At 40.0% G+C, this 20,022-nt stretch overlaps 1 protein-coding gene across 8 annotated transcripts in view; it reads right to left on the bottom strand.

Moving 5' to 3' along the window:
- Positions 1 to 19,751, bottom strand: part of SUGCT (succinyl-CoA:glutarate-CoA transferase) — a 1,185,368-nt gene extending 1,165,617 nt beyond the window's left edge. For all 8 annotated transcript variants that reach the window (XM_075828569.1, XM_075828573.1, XM_075828572.1 and 5 more), the window contains exon 1: positions 19,533 to 19,751. In XM_075828569.1, coding sequence (XP_075684684.1) covers positions 19,533 to 19,671 — 139 coding nt within the window. In that variant the 5' untranslated portion in view covers positions 19,672 to 19,751. The remainder of the gene's footprint in view (positions 1 to 19,532) is intronic.
- Positions 19,752 to 20,022: the final 271 nt, after the last annotated feature.

Below are 20,022 nucleotides of genomic sequence, written 5' to 3'. Positions count from 1 at the left end.
CACTCGCATTCGATCATATATATTACATGATCGGTTTCACAAGTCATGAAAGTGTCAATTTGAAATATTTATTTTGTTACGTTTGACATGACCTGCGTCTTCCCTGTGTTGCTATTGAGACAGCATAAACAGTTTATTTTTCCACACTTGTAGATACCTGCAGGTTTGGAGTGATAATTGGGAGTAGGGATGGAGGTATTTATCCTCAATCTACTAGGTGCCAATATATTTTTGAATGTTCTCCCTCAGCGGAATGTTATACCTGGTTTTAAAGGGATCATTTTATTTAAAATTGGGTCATTTTGAAGTATATTCCAGTGTTTTTGCAGTGTACCTCTTATAATATTATGATCATGATTAAAAGTTGTAATAAAATTGTTAGAATTATTTTTCTTTAGAATATCCTTATTATGTTTCGTGTGAGCTTTTTCTATTAAGCATGCTTCTTGAGACGTACCCAAATTTCTTTGGTACGCATGCTTGAGAAGGTTTTGGAGGTATTTTTTCTCCTCAAACCTTTCTTTGAGGGTTTTAGATTGTTCTTTATATACTTCCACAGAAGAACAGTTCTTTCTTATCCTCCTCTACTGGCTATGTGGGATATTTGTTATCCATCTTTTATAATGTGCACTTTTAAAATTCAAAAAACTATTTTTGTCTGTATCTTTAAAATGTGTTTTCGTTAAAAATTTATTGTCAGAATGACTAATTTCTAAGTCTAAAAATATTATTCTTTCTTTGGATATACTTTGTGTGAATTGGATTCCCCACATGTTGTTATTTACATTTTTATGAAACAAATAGCTTCCTCCTCAGTGCCGGACCAGATGAGAAAGAGATCATCAATGTATCTTCTGTAATAGACAATTTTATTTCGATATATATGGTCATTCTCTATGTGTGTAGATTCGAAATGCCCCATAAATAAGTTGGCATAGCTAGGTGCAACTCGTGTCCCCATAGCCGTGCCTCTTGTTTGTTTATATAGTTTTGAATTATGTTAAAAGATATTATGGGTGAGAATAAAATGTAATCCTTCTAATAAAAAGTCATTTTGTTTCTTTGGTAACACGCCTCTATGTTCTAAAAAAATTTGGTAGCCTTAATTCCGAGGGTATGATCAATATTGGAATATTATCAGGGTATAGTTTTCTTTCCAATTATATTCTTGTAAATCTCTAATGAGACTCGTAGAGTCTTTCAGATAAGATGGAAGTTTCATTACTAGATTTTGCAAGTGTAGATCTATGTAATGTGATAGTTGACTCGTGAGGGAATTTATACCAGATATTATTGGTCTTCCTGGGGGATTCCTTTTATTGTTATGGATTTTAGGTAAATGATTAAAAAAAAATGGTGTTGTTTCAGGATTTGCTGTGATTAAGAATGATTTTTCTTTTTTGTTTATAATGCCCTCTTCAAAGTTTATTTTTATGAAATTTAAAAATTCCTTTTCATATTGGTCTGACGGATCCAGTGTTAATATTTCGTAATACCTTTTGTCAGAAAGTATTCTCTCAGCTTCTTGAATATAAGTTTCTCTATCCTGTATCACGATTCCCCCTCCTTTGTCCGCTGATCTTATTACTATATTTTTATTATTTTGAAGGTCTTTTAATGATTTTTTTCTCCACCTTGTTGAGATTGCACTGGCTGGGTATTATTTTCTTATTATTGATTTTTTTCAAATCATTTGATACTAATGCATAAAATGTTTCTAAAAAATTACCCTTGTGGTGTAGTGGGTAGAAACTTGATTTACCATTTACTTGGAGGTGTGTGTATGGATCTTCTACAATGATATATTTTTCTGTTTGCTTTAGTTTCCCTGCTTCAGTGGAAAAATGGCGTTGCAATGTGAGTTTTCTAATAAAATTATTTAAATCTAAAAAAAGGAAAAGAATTCCTGAGATGAATTCACTCGATGCGGTTATGGCTCCAGAGGCAAGCACAGTGTGATCAAGCATCTACAAGCTACAAAGTTAAGTTGTGCTAGCGACACTGCACAACTTACTAAGGTGAGCTCTATTCCTATCAGCACCAATTGTTTATATACAGTGAAGGAAATAAGTATTTGATCCCTTGCTGATTTTGTAAGTTTGCCCACTGTCAAAGTCATGAACAGTCTAGAATTTTTAGGCTAGGTTAATTTTACCAGTGAGATTATATAAAAAAAAACCTGAAAATCACATAGTCAAAATTATATATATTTATTTGCATTGTGCACAGAGAAATAAGTATTTCATCCCCTACCAACCATTAAGAGTTCAGCCTCCTCCAGACCAGTTACACGCTCCAAATCAACTTGGTGCCTGTCTTAAAGACAGCTGTCTTAAATGGTCACCTGTATAAAAGACTCCTGTCCACAGACTCAATTAATCAGTCTGACTCTAACCTCTACAACATGGGCAAGACCAAAGAGCTTTCTAAGGATGTCAGGGACAAGATCATAGACCTGCACAAGGCTGGAATGGGCTACAAAACCATAAGTAAGACGCTGGGTGAGAAGGAGACAACTGTTGGTGCAATAGTAAGAAAATGGAAGACATACAAAATGACTGTCAATCAACATCGATCTGGGGCTCCATGCAAAATCTCACCTCGTGGGGTATCCTTGATCCTGAGGAAGGTGAGAGCTCAGACGAAAACTACACGGGGGGAACTTGTCAATGATCTCAAGGCAGCTGGGACCACAGTCACCAAGAAAACCATTGGTAACACATTACGCCGTAATGGATTGAAATCCTGCAGTGCCCGCAAGGTCCCCCCGCTCAAGAAGGCACATGTACAGGCCCGTCTGAAGTTTGCAAATGAACATCTGGATGATTCTGAGAGTGATTGGGAGAAGGTGCTGTGGTCAGATGAGACTAAAATTGAGCTCTTTGGCATTAACTCAACTCGCCGTGTTTGGAGGAAGAGAAATGCTGCCTATGACCCAAAGAACACCGTCCCCACTGTCAAGCATGGAGGTGGAAACATTATGTTTTAGGGGTGTTTCTCTGCTAAGGGCACAGGACTACTTCACCGCATCAATGGGAGAATGGATGGAGCCATGTACCGTCAAATCCTGAGTTACAAACTTCTTCCCTCCACCAGGACATTAAAAATGGCTCGTGGCTGGGTCTTCCATCACGACAATGACCCGAAACATACAGCCAAGGCAACAAAGGAGTGGCTCAAAAAGAAGCACATTAAGGTCATGGAGTGGCCTAGCCAGTCTCCAGACCTTAATCCCATCGAAAACTTATGGAGGGAGCTGAAGATCCGAGTTGCCAACCGACAGCCTCGAAATCTTAATGATTTACAGATGATCTGCAAAGAGGAGTGGGCCAAAACTCCATCTAACATGTGTGCAAACCTCATCATCAACTACAAAAACCGTCCGATTGCTGTGCTTGCCAACAAGGGTTTTGCCACCAAGTATTAAGTCTTGTTTGCCAAAGGGATCAAATACTTATTTATCTGTGCAAAATGCAAATAAATATATATAATTTTGACAATGTGATTTTCTATTTTTTTTTATATATAATCTATTTCTCACTGGTAAAATTAATCTAGCCTAAAAATTTTAGACTGTTCATGTCTTTGACAGTGGACAAACTTACAAAATCAGCAAGGGATCAAATACTTATTTCCTTCACTGTAGATCCGAACGTTATCACCTTAGAGGAGCGCCGTTCTCTTTTTTTTGTCTTTTTTCAAGAACATATAAACCGGTTATCAGCCAGGATATACCGGACTTATAAGGTGGGCGATTCCTGATAGGAACATATACGTCCTCAAGAGCACGGCAGGCACACCGAGGTGTTTATGAAGTCCCGTTTTCCAACAAAATTGAATATTATCAGCACCGTCTAGACAACCGCAATAAACTTATCCAACTACTTACCAACATCATTCCATCAGAAAAAAGAAAGCCTGTAAAGGGGATTTCATCAAAAGTATATACTATTGAAGAAAGCAAATATATGACTGATTTATTCTTAGAGTTTGAAGATTATAGTAAAGCAGAACTTATGCATAATTTAGATGCAATACCTATAAAAAATATAATGATAATAAAATGAAAGATCATAATCACCAGAATGTAACCAAACAAACAGATCAAAAAACAAAGGATGCAGAACCTTGTATTCCACCTAATACTAATTTACCTCCATTATTTCCTAAGGCTACATCAGAAACATCGCATATAGATATGCCACATCACTCTAACCCTATCGATAACACATTCTTTACTACCCATGACTCACCTGATGGTATTAACACCACCCTTCGTTGGATAGGTACCCCTTTCCATAATAATATGCATCCAGAACCTGCTTTTTCATCTCCCTTAATTCTATACCTAAATTATATAGACAGACCCATCACAGATGCCATAACTCCCGAATTGGAATCGCTAAATTCCTCTCCAAATAGTACATTGACAAATATATCTTTTTTAGAGTCCCCCCCCCCCCCCCCCACGGGTCAAAATACCAGTCCTCATATACATACACCAAAGACATCACCACCCACAAGGAATCATGTGGTCACAGAATATTTTCAAGTCCTCCCGAATCAAACACATTTACCCAAATCTACAAAAAGAAAAGAAAGAACAGAGGATGCAGAGGGGAGAAAAAAAGAAATCACACAAAAAAAGCAGGGAGGACTAAGACGGTCTGCAAGAAATAACAGAAATTATGAGTAAACATGAAAAACCTAACAATATCTTTAACTTGTCACAATATACCCTCAAAGAGGGAGAAATAGACCTGCTCTCCAAAGGTTTGTCATTTTGCCCTACGCATTTTGCCCTATTTAGATTTAAATAATTTTATTAGAAAACTCACATTGCAACGCCATTTTTCCACTGAAGCAGGGAAACTAAAGCATACAGAAAAATATATCATTGTAGAAGATCCATACACACACCTCCAAGTAAATGGTAAATCAAGTTTCTACCCACTACACAACAAGGGTAATTTTTTAGAAACATTTTATGCATTAGTATCAAATGATTTGAAAAAAATCAATAATAAGAAAATAATACCCAGCCAGTGCAATCTCAAAAAGGTGGTGAAAAAAATCATTAAATAATAAAATAATAATAGTAATATAGTAATAAGATCAGCGGACAAAGGAGGGGGAATCGTGATACAGGATAGAGAAACTTATATTCAAGAAGCTGAGAGAATACTTTCTGACAAAAGGTATTACGAAATATTAACACTGGATCCGTCAGACCAATATGAAAAGGAATTTTTAAATTTCATAAAAATAAACTTTGAAGAGGGCATTATAAACAAAAAAGAAAAATCATTCTTAAATCACAGCAAATCCTGAAACACCATTTTTTTTATCATTTACCTAAAGTCCATAAGAATAAATGGAATCCCCCAGGAAGACCAAGAATATCTGGTAAAAATTCCCTCACGAGTCAACGATCACATTACATAGATCTACACTTGCAAAATCTAGTAATGAAACTTCCATCTTATCTGAAAGACTCTACGAGTCTCATTAGAGATTTACAAGAATATAATTGGAAAGAAAACTATACCCTGATAATATTCCAATATTGATCATACCCTCGGAATTAAGGCTACCAAATTTTTTTTAGAACATAGAGGCGTGTTACCAAAGACACAAAATGACTTTTTATTAGAAGGATTACATTTTATTCTCACCCATAATTTCTTTAAACATAATTCAAAACTATATAAACAAACAAGAGGCACGGCTATGGGGACACGAGTTGCACCTAGCTATGCCAACTTATTTATGGGGCATTTCGTATCTACACACATAGAGAATGACCATATATATCGAAATATAATTCTCTATTACAGAAAATACATTGATGATCTCTTTCTCATCTGGTCCGGCACTGAGGAGGAAGCTATTTGTTTCATAAAAATTTTAAATAACAACATGTGGGGAATCCAATTCACACAAAGTATATCCAAAGAAAGAATAATATTTTTAGACTTAGAAAATAGTCATTCTGACAATAAATTTTTAAGGAAAACACATTTTAACCCCTTCGCGCTCAGCGACGTACTATTCCGTCGCGCTAACCAATACGTTCGGAATAGTACGTCGCGGGAGTAACGGCCATTTCGGCCGTCCTCCCGACACATACAGGAGCTGTGACAGCTGCTGTCTCGTACAGCAGCTGCCGCAGATCCTACAGCGGGGACCGATCGCTGTGTCCCCGCTGATTAACCCCTGAAAAGCCGTGTTCAATAGTGATCACAGCTTTTTAGGGGTTAAGCTGCGTGATAGCGGCTGGCGATGGTGACTATGGCAACCGGACACCAAACAATTGCGTCCGGCTCTGCCATCAACGGAAGCCTAGTGGGTCCTGACGAAGTCAGGACCCACTATGCTTGCTGTCAGTGAGTAGCTGACAGGTCTAATACACTGCACTACGCATGTAGTGTAGTGTATTAGAATAGCGATCAGAGCCTCCTGCCCTCAAGTCCCCTAGTGGGACAAAGTAATAAAGTTAAAAAAAGATGTGTAAAAATAAAAAAATAAAAGTTTTAAAAGTAATAAAAGTAAAAATCCCCCCCTTTTCCCTTATCAGTCCTTTATTATTAATAAAATATATAAACAAACAAATAAACTATACATAATTGGTATTGCTGCGTCCATAACGGCCTGAACTACAAAATTATTTCATTATTTATCCCGCGCGGTGAACGCCGTAAAAGAAAATAATAATAAACCGTACCACAATCACAATTGTTTGGTCACTTCACCTCCCAAAAAATGGAATAAAAAGAGATCAAAAAGTCGCATGTACCTAAAAATGGTACTGATGGAAAGTACAGTTCGTTACGCAAAAAAAAGTCCTCGCACGGCTTTCTTAATGGAAAAATAAAAACGTTATGGCTCTTAGAATAAGGTAACACAAAAAGTGTATGATATTTTACAAAACGTATTTTATTGTGCCAACGCCAGAGGACATAAAAAAAAACTATAAACATCTGGTATCGCTGTAATCGTATCGCCCCGCAGAATAAAGTGAATATGTAATTTATAGCGCACGGTGCACGCTCTAAAAAAAATAGAATAAAAAAACAAATAGTAGAATTGCTGTTTTTTAGTCACCACGCCACTTAAAAATAGAATAAAAACTGATCAAAAAGGCACATGCACCCCATGAAAACTGCAATGAATTCCTCAAGGGGATTTTCCACTGTTTTGGTACCACAAGACCTCTTCAAACCGGACATGGTGCCTAATAAAAAGGAGGCCTCAAAATCCACTAGGTGCTCCTTTTCTTAGGAGGCCGGTGTTTCAGTCCATTACCGCACTAGGGCCACATGTGGGATATTTCTCAAAACTGCAGAATCTGGGTGTAATGACAGGGATAGGGAAACAGACAAGTGAGCCCTAATCTACCCGCCACTCAGTCCCTGCCTACTTGCAACGACCCGTCCTAGGCGACGGCGTACAACTGGGCGACGGTCCCTACACTCAGTAAGTGCACGACAGACAACCAGACAAGGAAACACAGAACAAAGGGAAACAGGGCAGTTGCCCACGGCAACACCGTGAGCAACAAGAGTAGTAAACGAGCCGAGTCAAACCAGGAGAGTACGAGGTGCCAAATGCAGAGCAGGAGAGTAGTGAACAAGCCGAGTCAAACCAGGAGTGTACGAGGTACCAAACGCAGAGCAGAAGAGTAGTCAGTAAGCCAGGGTCAATACGAAGCAGGGACAAGTAGTTCAAGAAGCTGCAGCAGGGCCAGGAAACCAACAGAGAAGAATCACAAGCAAGGAGGAACAGGAAAGGCCGTTATAAATAGACAGAGGGCGGGAGCTAGCTCCGTCTGGCCAGGCTGTGATAGGCTCTCCCACGCCTAAGCCTGCCATCCCGAGTGGTGGAAGATGGAGTCAGTCTCACAGACATAGAAGCAGGTGCAGACTGATTACCTATGGGCGTGGATACAGAAGCTGTGCCTGGCAGATCCTTAACACTGGGTAATACGTATTGAGTTGCGTTTCTCTGGTAAAACCTTTTGTGTTATAAAAAAAATGGTATAAAGGAGGATTTTCTGACAAAAAAAATATATGTAAATTTCACCTCTACTTTGCTCTAAATTTCTGTGAAACACCTAAAGGGTTCATAAACTTTCTAAATGCTGTTGTGAATACTTTGAGGGGTCTAGTTTCTAAAATGGGATGTTTGATAGGGGTTTCTAATATATAGGTCCCTCAAAGCAACTTCAGAACTGAACTAGAACCTAAAAAAATAAAATAAATTAGGCAATACTTTGCTTCTTACATTATACTGATAATGAGCCGTGCCCACGCCGAGATGACCAAAGTTTTGACCGTTTGTATAAACGGAGACCCCTATTAGACCGTTTCAGTGCCCGGTTTTCCCAAGCATTCACCCCCGAGAAGTGTATTTCTATTGATGAGTCCTTGATAGATTTTAAAGGGAGGCTTCAATTCCGCCAGTACCTGCCGGGTAGGATGGCAAGGTATGGCGTGAAGATGTATAAGTTGCGAGAGTGCATCAGGGTATACCCACAAATTTAGGATATATAAAAGGGAAGGACACCAGTATTCAACCCCCATAATGCCCCCCCCCCCCTTTACTGGGAGTTAATGCAAAAATTGTGTGGGATTTGGTGCACCCACTGCTGGACCAGGGTTACCACCTCTACCTGGATAATTTTTATACCAGCGTCCCACTCTTCAACTGCCTCGCTTCCAGAAGTACTGCGGCACTGCTAGAAGAAACCTGAGAGGTCTCCCTAAGACTCTGCAGGGCAAACAAGAAGGGGTGTGAGCAGGGCACATTCTAGCAGCAACATATGGTGTGTCACGTACAAGGACAAGAGAGATGCCACACCAGTACCCGCGTACCTGTACGAGGTACCAGTACGGAGACCCCCAAACCAGACTGCATCCTGGGCTTCAATAGGTACATGGGAGGGGTGGACTTGTAAGATCAAGTCCTGAAGCCCTACAGCGCCATGCCGTGTGGTATAAGAAGCTGGCCGTGCACATCATACCGATGGCTTTGTACAATGCGTACGTGCTACGTCGATGTACAGGCCAGACGGGAACTTTCCTGGAATTTCAAGAGGTGGTTATCAAGAACCTAATCTTTAGGGACCAGGAAGGGGGGGGCACCTAGTACTTCTGGAAGCGGGGCCACACGCATCGTACCAGGGCAACACTTTCCAGGAGAAGTTCCCCAAACTGGCAAGAAGGGAAAAAGTGCAAAGTATGCTATAAGAGGGGGATAAGGGAGGACACAATATATCAATGTAAGGCGTGTCCCGAAAAACCAGAGCTCTGTAGGAAAGTGTTTTAAAATTTATCATACATCCCTTGGTTTATAATTTACCCCAATTTTACTTACCCTGATGCACTCCGCACAGCTTATCCCACCTTATCTTTCCCTCCTGAGCCCTGCTGTGTGCCCAGGCAGCTGATAACAGCCACATGTAGGGTATTGCCGTACCCAGGAGAACCCACATTACAGTTTATGGGTTTTATGTCTCCGGTCAAAATGCTCACTACACCTCTAGATGAATGCCTTAAAGGGTGTCGTTTTTAAAACGAGGTCACTTCTTGCGGGTTTCAACTGTACTGGTACCTCAGGGGCTTCTGCATACATGACTTCGCACCAGAAAATCCCCAGTAGGCCAAATGGTGGTCCTTTCCTTCTGAGCCCTCCCATGGGCCCAAACGGCAGCTTATCACCACAAATGGGGTATTGCTGCACTCAGGACAAATTGCGCAACAGAATGGGGTATTTTATTTCTTGTGAAAATAAGACATTTTCAGCCAAAACGACATATTATTGGAAAAAAATTTATTTTGTTTTAATTCCCAGCCCAATTGAAATAAGTTCTGTGAAGAAACTATGGGGTCTAAATGGTCACATTACCCATAAATGAATTCCTTGAGGGGTGTAGTTTCCAAAATGGGGTCACTTCTGGTGGGTTTCCATTGCTTTGATACCTCTGCGGCCCTGCAAATGCGACATGGCACCCGAAAACCAAACCAGCAAAATCTGCACTCCAAAGAACACACAGCGCTCCTTCACTTCTAAGGCCTCCCATGGGCCCAAACGGCATTTTATCACCACAAATTGGGAATTGCCGCACTAAGGACAAATTGGGCTATTTTGTTCCCTGTGAAAATAAGAAATTTTGATCACAAATGACATCTTATTGGAAAAAATGTCATTTTTTTTAATTTCAAATCCCAATTCAAATAGGTGCTGTGACAAAACTGTGTGGTCAAAATGGTAACAAAAACCATAAATGTATTCCTTGAGGGGTGCAGTTTCCAAAATGGTGTCACTATTGGGGGATTCCTACTGTTTTGGCACCTCAACACCTCTTCAAACCTGGCATGCTGCCTAAAATATATTCTAATAAAAAAGAGGCCTCAAAATGCACTAGGTCCTTCTTTGCTTCTGGGGCTTGTGTTTTAGTCCACGAGCACACTAGAGCCACATGTGGGACATTTCTAAAAACTGCTGAATCTGGACAATACATATTTAGTAGTATTTCTCTGGTAAAACCTTCTGTGTTACAGAATTTTTTTTATAATATTGAAATTCAGCAAGAAAAATGAAATTTGCAAAAGTCACCTCCACTTTGCTTTAATTCTTGTGAAAGGCCTGAAGGGTTAAAAAACTTTCTAAAAGCTGTTTTGAATACTTTGAGGGGTGTAGTTTTTAAAATGGGGTGTGTTATCATGGTTTCTAATACATAGGCCCCTCAAAGCCAGTTCAGAACTGAACAGGTACCTTAAAAAAAAGGCTTTTTAAATTTTCTTAAAAATATGAGAAATTGCTGTTTATGTTCTAAGCCTTGTAACGTCCAAGAAAAATAAAAGAATTCTCAAAAAACTATGCAAATCTAAAGTAGACTTATAGGAAATGTGAACTAGTAACTATTTTGGGTGGTATAACCGTCTGTTTTACCAGCAGATGCATTTAAATTCTGAAAAATGCTATTTTCTCTAAATTTTCTCTAAATTTTGCAATTTTTCACCAATAAACACTGAATATATCAACCAAATTTTACCACGAACATGAAGCCCAATGTGTCACGAGAAAACAATCTCAGAATCGCTTGGATAGGTTTAAGCATTCCGACGTTATTACCACATAAAGTGAAATATGTCAGATTTGAAATATGGGCTCTGAGCCTTAAGGCCAAAACAAGGCTGTGTCCTTAAGGGGTTAAACCTTTATACGTTTCACAGGAATTAAAGCAAAAAGTGGAAGGGAAATTTGCAAATTTCATTATTTTTTTGCAGAAATTCCATTTTAATCCATTTTTCCTGTAATACTGAAGGTTTTTACCAGAGAAACACAACTGAATATTTATTGCCCTGTTTCTGTAGTTTTTAGAAATATCCCACATGTGGCCCTAGTGCGCTACTGGACTGAAACAAAAGCCCCAGAACAAAGGAGTACCTAGAGGATTTTTGGGCCTTCCCTTTTCTTAAATTATATTTCAGGCACCATGTCAGGTTAGAAGAGGTCTTGTGGTGCAAAAATAAAGGAAACACCCCAAAAAGACCCCATTTTGGAAACTACACCGCTTGATGAATTCATCTAGGGGTGTAGTGAGCATTTTGACCCCACAGGTGTTTCATAGATCTCATTAGAATTGGGCAGTGAAAATGAAAAATTACATTATTTTCCAATATTTACCTCAAAATTTTTACTTTTTTCAACAAATAAATGAGGAAAAGCACCCCAACATTTGTAAATCAACTTTTCCAGAGTACGGAAATACCAAACATGTGGTCATAAACTGCTGTTTGGGCAAGCGGCAGGACTCGGAAAGGAAGGCACGCCATTTCGCTTTTGGAGTGCTGGATTGATTTCTCTGCACCAAGTCACATTTGTAAAGGAACCAGTGCAGTGGAAAACCCCCAAAAGTGACTCCATTTGGGAAGCAACACCCCTCAAGGAATTTTTCAAGTGGTATAGTGAGCAGTTTGACCCCACAGGTGTTTCATACACTGGGCAGTAAGATAATAAAATTTAGATTTTTTTCAAAGTAAATGTTGCTTTAGCCCCAAATTCATAATTTTCACAAGGGGTTAAAGGAGAAAAAGCACCTAGAGTTATAGTGTGAAGATTTAGATTGTAATGTAACACCTTTCAAGGTATTCATCTAGGGGTATAGTGAGAATTTTTAATTTGCGAAGTGACAACCCTCTAGGTATTCATCTAGGGGTATAGTGAGATTTTTAAATTGTGAAGTGACAACCCTCTAGGTATTCATCTAGGGGTATAATAAGAAATACTTTAATTTTAGTAAATAAGGAGGACAACCATGAAAACCTGCAATGGAGGGAGAGGGAATGCAGGTCCCACTACCAACCTACCCACCATTCCATAAAATCGAGCTCAAAAAATAAATCAAAGGCCTCAGCAAAAAATAGATTCAACCAATCTCATCTGGATTTATTCCTCTCACCCGGATTTGCAACCTGGATGAGACAGACACTCCCTCGGGTCCTTGGTATAGTGAGAATTTGTAGTTTTGTTTTAGGTGTTATTTTACAAATTTTAAATGATCAAATTTTAAATGGGGCTGGTCAGTAAGAAAAATAATAAATTAGTCATGATCAATATGGGAGACAGAAAACACAATCGCCCTTTTCCCTTATGAAGTCCTTTATTATTGAAAAAAATAATAAACCATACATATTTGGTATCGCTGCGACTGTAACTGCCTGAGCTATAAAAATATTATATTATTTATTCCACGCGGTGAACAGTGGAAAAAAAAAACCCATAAACAACCTATACCAGAACTTGTTTTTTTGTCACTTTGTCCTACAAATATTAGAAAAAAAGTGATCAAAAAGTCGCATGTATCCAAAAATGGCACCTATATAAACTATAGCTCGTCTCACAAAAAACAAGCGCTCATACAGCTTCCTCGACTAAAAAATTAAAACGTTATGGTTCTCACAACTTGGTATCAGAAAAAATACATTCTTTTTACAAAAGTAATTTTATTGTGCAAAAATTTGTAAAACATAAAAAAGTGCTATAAATCAGGTACCGCCGGAATCGTACTGACCCACAGAATAACGATAAGGCCGGATTCACATGAGCGTGTGCACGCTCAAAAAACGCTGCATTTTGCGCGAGCAAAAGTTCAGTGTGGCATCGATATATGGTGCGCGGTTGCGTGATTTTCGCGCAGCCAGCATCATTATGACACTCTGTTTTTATGTTCCGAAACAGTAAAGAAGGAGGGGCTTTTATGTTTCCCTTCACTTCTTTAACTGTAGCGCGAATCACGCGCGTCACCCGGAAGTGCTTCCTTGTGCCGCTGCGTGAAGCTCACGACCTGTCAGAACGGCCCCATTGACTTACATAAGTCTGTGCGACGCTCGTGATTTCCACCCACGTAGCACGGACGTCATACACGTTCGTGTAAATAAGGCCTAACATGTAGTTTATAACACATGGTGAACGCAGTATAAAAAAAAAACCTATGCCAGAATCACCTTCCCTCCCAAAAAAATAAAAAGTCGCAATACCAGGAAAATACTTTCCCAGCATAATTCCACAAACTGCAAATGTGCGGAGTGTGGACCAAAAGAGGGATAAGGAAGGACATTTATCAGTGTGACACCGGCCTGTGCAGAAAGGATTGTGTCATAGTGTAACACATATCTATGGATTATTTTATTGTTTTTTTAAACCTATTATTATACCACCTGTCTATGCCCCTGATGTACTCTGCGCAACTTATTTATGCCCCCACATTATAAATGGAAACACCAGCAATACTCAAACAAAACTACTACCTAGCAAATCCATGCTCCAAAGGTCAAATGGAGCTCCCTCCCTTCTGAGCCCTACAGTGTGCCCAAACAGCTGTTTACTTCCACATATATGGCATTGCCATACCCGGGAGAACCCTTTTAACAATTTTTGGGATGTGTGTCTCCAATGGCATAAGCTGGGCACAACATATTTGCCACTGAAATAGCATATCTAAGGAAAAATTTTAATTATTTTTTACTTTGCACCATCCGAGGCGCAATAATTTATGGAAAAGTCCTGTAGGGTGAAAATGCTCACTACACCCCTTAATAAATCCCTTGAGGGTGTAGTTTCCAAAATGGGGTCACTTCTCAGGGGTTTCTTTTATTACTTCACATCACCACCCTGCAATTGTGAACCAATATTTTGTAAATCGCCAAATTAGGCCTCAATTTTACATGGTACTCTTTCACTCTTGAGCCCTGTCAAATGTCCAGGCAAAAGATTAGGGCCACATGTAGGGTGTTTCTAAAACCGGCAAACACAGCATAATAATTAGAGAGCTGTCTTGTTATGGTGGCAGAAGCTGAGCACCACATATTGGTATATCTACGGAAAAAAAAATCCCATTTTCACTCTGCAACATCGAGTGCACACTAATTTCTGCAAAACACCTGCGGGGTTAACATTCTCACGACACTCCTTGAATACTTTGAGGGGTGTAGTTTCCAAAATGTGGTCACTTCTGGGGGGTTTCCACTGTTTTGGTCCCACAGGGGCTTTGCATATGCGACATAGCAACCAGAAACCAATCCAGCAAAATCTGCACTCCAAAAGCCAAATGCCGCTCCTTCCCTTCCGAGCTCTGCCGTGTGCCCGAAGAACAGTTTATGACCACAAATGGGGTATTGCCATACTTTTTTCCTTTATTTGAGAAAATGAAAAATTTGGAGCTAAAGCTATGTCTTATTGAAGACTGCCCAATTCTAATAAATTCAATGAAACACCTGTGGGGTCAAAATGCTCACTGCACCCCTAGATGGATTCCTCAAGGGGTGTAGTTTCCAAAATGGAGTCACTTTTTGGGCGTTTTCATTGTTTTGTCCCCTCAGGGGCTTTGCAAACGCGACATGGCCTCCACAAACCATTGCTGCTAAATGTGATCTCCAAAAGCCAAATAGCGCTCGTTCCCTTCTAAGCCCTGCCGTGTGTCCAAACAGCCGGTTATTACCACACGTGGGGTATTGTTTTACTCGGGAGAAATTGCTTCCTCCCGTTTAGTCCTTGTGGGAATGGAAAAAAAATAGCTAAACCTACATTTTTGTTGAAAAAAAATTTCGATTTTACTTTTCACTGCCTACGTCCAATATTTTCTGCAAAAAAAAAAAGTGCGGTCAAAATGCTTACTATACCCCTTGAGGTGTGCAGTTTCCAAAATGGGGTCACTCTTGGGGGATTTCCACTGTTTTGGCACCGCAAGAGCCATTCAAACTTGACATGGTACCTAAAATATAGTCTAATTAAAGGGAGGCCCCAAAATCCCCTAGGTGCTCTTTTGCTTCTGAGGCCTGTGCTTCAGTACATTACACACTAGAGTCACATGTGGGATATTTCCTAAATCTGCAGAACCTGGGCAATAAATATTGAGTTGCATTTCATTAGTAAAACTTTGTGTTACAAAAAAAAAATGGATTAAAAATTAATTTCTGCACAAAAAAACATGAAATTTGTCAATTTCAATTCTACATTGCTTTAATTCCTGTGAAACGTCTAAAGGGTTAATAAACTTTCTAAATGCTGTTTTGAATACTTTGAGGGATGAAGTTTTTAAAATGGGGTGATTTATCGGGACTTTCTAATATATAAGGCCCTCAAAGCCACTTCACAACTGAACTGGTCCATGAAAAAATAGCCTTTTGACATTTTCTTGAAAATATGAGAAATTGTTGATAAAAGTTCTAAGCCTTGTAGCATCGTTGAAAAAGGTAAAAAAAAACGATGCCAATCTAAAGTAGACATATGGGGGATGTTAATTAGCAACAATTTTGTGTGGTATAACTGCCTGTCTTACAAGCAGATACATTTAAATTTAGAGAAATGCAAATTTCTGCAATTTTTTGCAAAATGTTGGTGTTTTTCACAATTAAATACTGAATGTATCAAGCAAATTTTGCCAGTAACAAAGTCCAATGTGTCACGAGAAAACAATCTCAGAATCGCTTGGATAGGTAAAAGCATTCCGAAGTTATTACCACATAAAGTGAAACATCAGGAAGGTCAAAAGTGTCCAAAGAGGGAAGGGGTTACTGACCACTTCTCTGAACGTCTCTGTGATTTAGGCCGGATTTACACGAGCATGTGCGTTTTGCGCGCGCAAAAGGCACTTAACAGCTCCGTGTGTCATCACTATATGATGCGCGGCTGCGTGATTTTTGCGCAGCCGCCATCATTATGACACTCTTCCGTGTGCTGCGCGTGATTTTCAGGCACCCATTGACTTCAATGGGTGCGTGATGCGCGAACAACGCACAAATATAGGACATCTCGTGCGTTTCATAGCAGGCGTAGTCTCGCAAGATTACGCTGTAAACTGTCATTTACAGCGAGATCTCGCCGTGCTGTGCTGTAAATCACAGAGAAGTGGTCAGAATTCTGAATACACATCACGTCCTGGCTGGAGGTAATGTACAGTGAAGGAAATAAGTATTTGATCCCTTGCTGATTTTGTAAGTTTGCCCACTTTCAAAGACATGAACAGTCTAGAATTTTTAGGCTAGGTTAATTTTACCAGTGAGAGATAGATTATATAAAAAAAAAAAAGAAAAGAAAATCACATAGTCAAAATTATATATATTTATTTGCATTGTGCACAGAGAAATAAGTATTTGATCCCTTTGGCAAACAAGACTTAATACTTGGTGGCAAAACCCTTGTTGGCAAGCACAGAAGTCAGACGTTTTTTGTAGTTGATGATAAGGTTTGCACACATGTTAGATGGAATTTTGGCCCACTCCTCTTTGCAGATCATCTGTAAATCATTAAGATTTCGAGGCTGTCGCTTGGCAACTCGGATCTTCAGCTCCCTCCATAAGTTTTCGATGGGATTAAGGTCTGGAGACTGGCTAGGCCACTCCATGACCTTAATGTGCTTCTTTTTGAGCCACTCCTTTGTTGCCTTGGCTGTATGTTTCGGGTTATTGTCGTGCTGGAAGACCCAGCCACGAGCCATTTTTAATGTCCTGGTGGAGGGAAGGAGGTGATCACTCAGGATTTGACGGTACATGGCTCCATCCATTCTCCCATATATGCGGTGAAGTAGTCCTGTGCCCTTAGCAGAGAAACACCCCCCAAAACATAATGTTTCCACCTCCATGCTTGACAGTGGGGACGGTGTTCTTTGGGTCATAGGCAGCATTTATCTTCTTCCAAACACGGCAAGTTGAGTTAATGCCAAAGAGCTAAATTTTAGTCTCATCTGACCACAGCACCTTCTCCCAATCACTTTCAGAATCATCCAGATGTTCATTTGCAAACTTCAGACGGGCCTGTACATGTGCCTTCTTGAGCGGGGGGACCTTGCGGGCACTGCAGGATTTTAATCCATTATGGCGTAATGTGTTACCAATGGTTTTCTTGGTGACTGTGGTCCCAGCTGCCTTGAGATCATTAACAAGTTCCCCCCGTGTAGTTTTCGGCTGAGCTCTCACCTTCCTCAGGATCAAGGATACCTCACGAGGTGAGATTTTGCATGGAGCCCCAGATCGATGTCGATTGACAGTCATTTTGTATGTCTTCCATTTTCTTACTATTGCACCAACAGTTGTCTCCTTCTCACCCAGCGTCTTACTTATGGTTTTGTAGCCCATTCCAGCCTTGTGCAGGTCTATGATCTTGTCCCTGACATCCTTAGAAAGCTCTTTGGTCTTGCCCATGTTGTAGAGGTTAGAGTCAGACTGATTAATTGAGTCTGTGGACTGGAGTCTTTTATACAGGTGACCATTTAAGACAGATGTCTTTAATGCAGGCACCAAGTTGATTTGGAGCGTGTAACTGATCTGGAGGAGGCTGAACTCTTAATGGTTGGCAGGGGATCAAATACTTATTTCTCTGTGCACAATGCAAATAAATATATCGAATTTTGACAATGTGATTTTCTTTTCTTTTTTTTTTTATATAATCTATCTCTCACTGGTAAAATTAACCTAGCCTAAAAATTCTAGACTGTTCATGACTTTGACAGTGGGCAAACTTACAAAATCAGCAAGGGATCAAATACTTATTTCCTCCACTGTATATTCATTGTCAGGACACTGCAGTAATGTTATAGTGTGTTTATGTGGCTGCAGATAGCGATATAGCTATATTGCTATCTGCAGTGTAAATTAATGGGGAGAAGTGTATGACGCTGATTGGTCACTGACTGGTCAGCGTCATACACTTCTCTCCACAACGCCCACTTGTCCATATAGTAAAATACGCCCAGTTGTCCATTGAGAAACTCATTAGCATAAAACTAATATAGGTCATAACTCCGTCAAAAATTAAAAAAACACTGCTGTAATCTACATTACGGCGCCGATCACATCATGTACAATATAGGCCACTTATAATGTGGTGACAGAGCCTCTTTAAACCAAAACATTTTATTTTTTTGTAATTTGCAATTTTTGCGTCGGATTCGCAGCGTTTCCTTTGCAAGTTTTACATCCCTATTGAATGCAATAGGGAAAACCTGCAACAGAAGAGCAACAAAACCGCAGCATAAGGCCTTATTTACACGAACGTGTTTCACGTCCGTGATATGCGCATGAAAATCACGCGCGTCGTACGGACCTATGTAACTCAATGGGGCCGTTCAGACAGTCCGTGATTTTCATGCAGTGTGTGTCCGCTGCATAAAACTCACGACATGTCCTATACTTGAGCGTGTTTTGCGCATCACACACCCATTGAAGTCAAAGGGTGCGTGAAAATCACGCACAGCACACGGATGCACTTCCGTGTGCTGCACGTGATTGGCGCAACAGTAGATCAAGAAATGGAGGTAAAAATAAAATCACTTCCTTCATTTATTTTTCTAAACATCAAAACCGCGTCACATAAGGATGGCATGTGCGTGAAAATCACGCAGCCACGCACCAAACACTTATGACACACAGAACTGCAACGCGCGCAAAACGCACACGTTCGTGTGAATTTCGCCTAAGTTAACATTCGCACCGCAGATCATTTTATGAACGTTTTTCTGCAGCGTTTGTTCAAATCTCATTCACTTTTCTGCTTCTGTAAATGCTGCGGAATTTCCGCACAGAATTCCCTTGTGGAAATTGCGTAGCATTACGCCTGAATGCACCATGAGTCTAGCCAGCTGCATTTATTAGGTCCAATAAAAAAGTTGAAAAACAAAATTACATATAAACTAAATGACGTGTCCAGTAATTGAAAATTATTTCTAACAACCAGGCAAAAGAGGGAAAAAAAATGCATGGGCTTATTTAATAGCAATATTTTTTGGGGGGGTGGTGTGGAGAGAAATGTGTAAAATACATATAATAAATCACTATTATAATTCTATAGTCTTGTCAAATTTCTATTCCTCTTCTCTATAGAAAGTAATTACACAGAAGTCATCAGCCAACAATGTACATATATAGAGAGGAGGAATGTATATAGAGGTAAACGTGCGACCTGCAAACACTCAGTCAGGTGTCAATGACGAAAAGCCATGTGGTCAGCGTCACACACATGGTCCAGGGTACCTGACTGGCAGTTCCCCCTCAGCTGGGTGCACTCAGGGTGCTGGGAGAAGTAAGAGGTGAAAAGGGAGACTCCACGCTGCGCCCTCGCCCCTATATTGCTCCTCCTTGCGCCCTCCAAAAGGCGCGCTGCGGGGTGCATGACGAATCTGCTCTCACTGGACCGCAGTTCAGCCAGGAGCTCCCGGATTGTATGTGGTGCACGCAGGAGCCCGCACACGGAAGTACTGTGGGAGGGCTTGTGAGGAGGAGGGTCAGGGGAGCGGGAAGTCTCCTGTCTGGCCGTGACTTACCAGTGTCTTCACGTATCTAGTTATTATACAACTGGGCAGAAAGCAAAGAAATAGTACGCTGTGAAACCAGTGTACATGGTATAACCGGCTAGGGGGCTAATATAAAGTACGAGGGTCCTGTAGAGAAACAACGTGGCTGATTTGAGTAGTGCGTTAGTCAATTTCCAAGGTGAATGCATGTGACCAAGATATAGGCCAGT

This window comes from Rhinoderma darwinii, chromosome 5 (genome assembly GCF_050947455.1).
Source record: "Rhinoderma darwinii isolate aRhiDar2 chromosome 5, aRhiDar2.hap1, whole genome shotgun sequence".
Taxonomy (NCBI): domain Eukaryota; kingdom Metazoa; phylum Chordata; class Amphibia; order Anura; family Rhinodermatidae; genus Rhinoderma; species Rhinoderma darwinii.
Note: the sequence above shows the minus strand (reverse complement) of the source record. Positions and strands in the feature narration are given on the sequence as shown.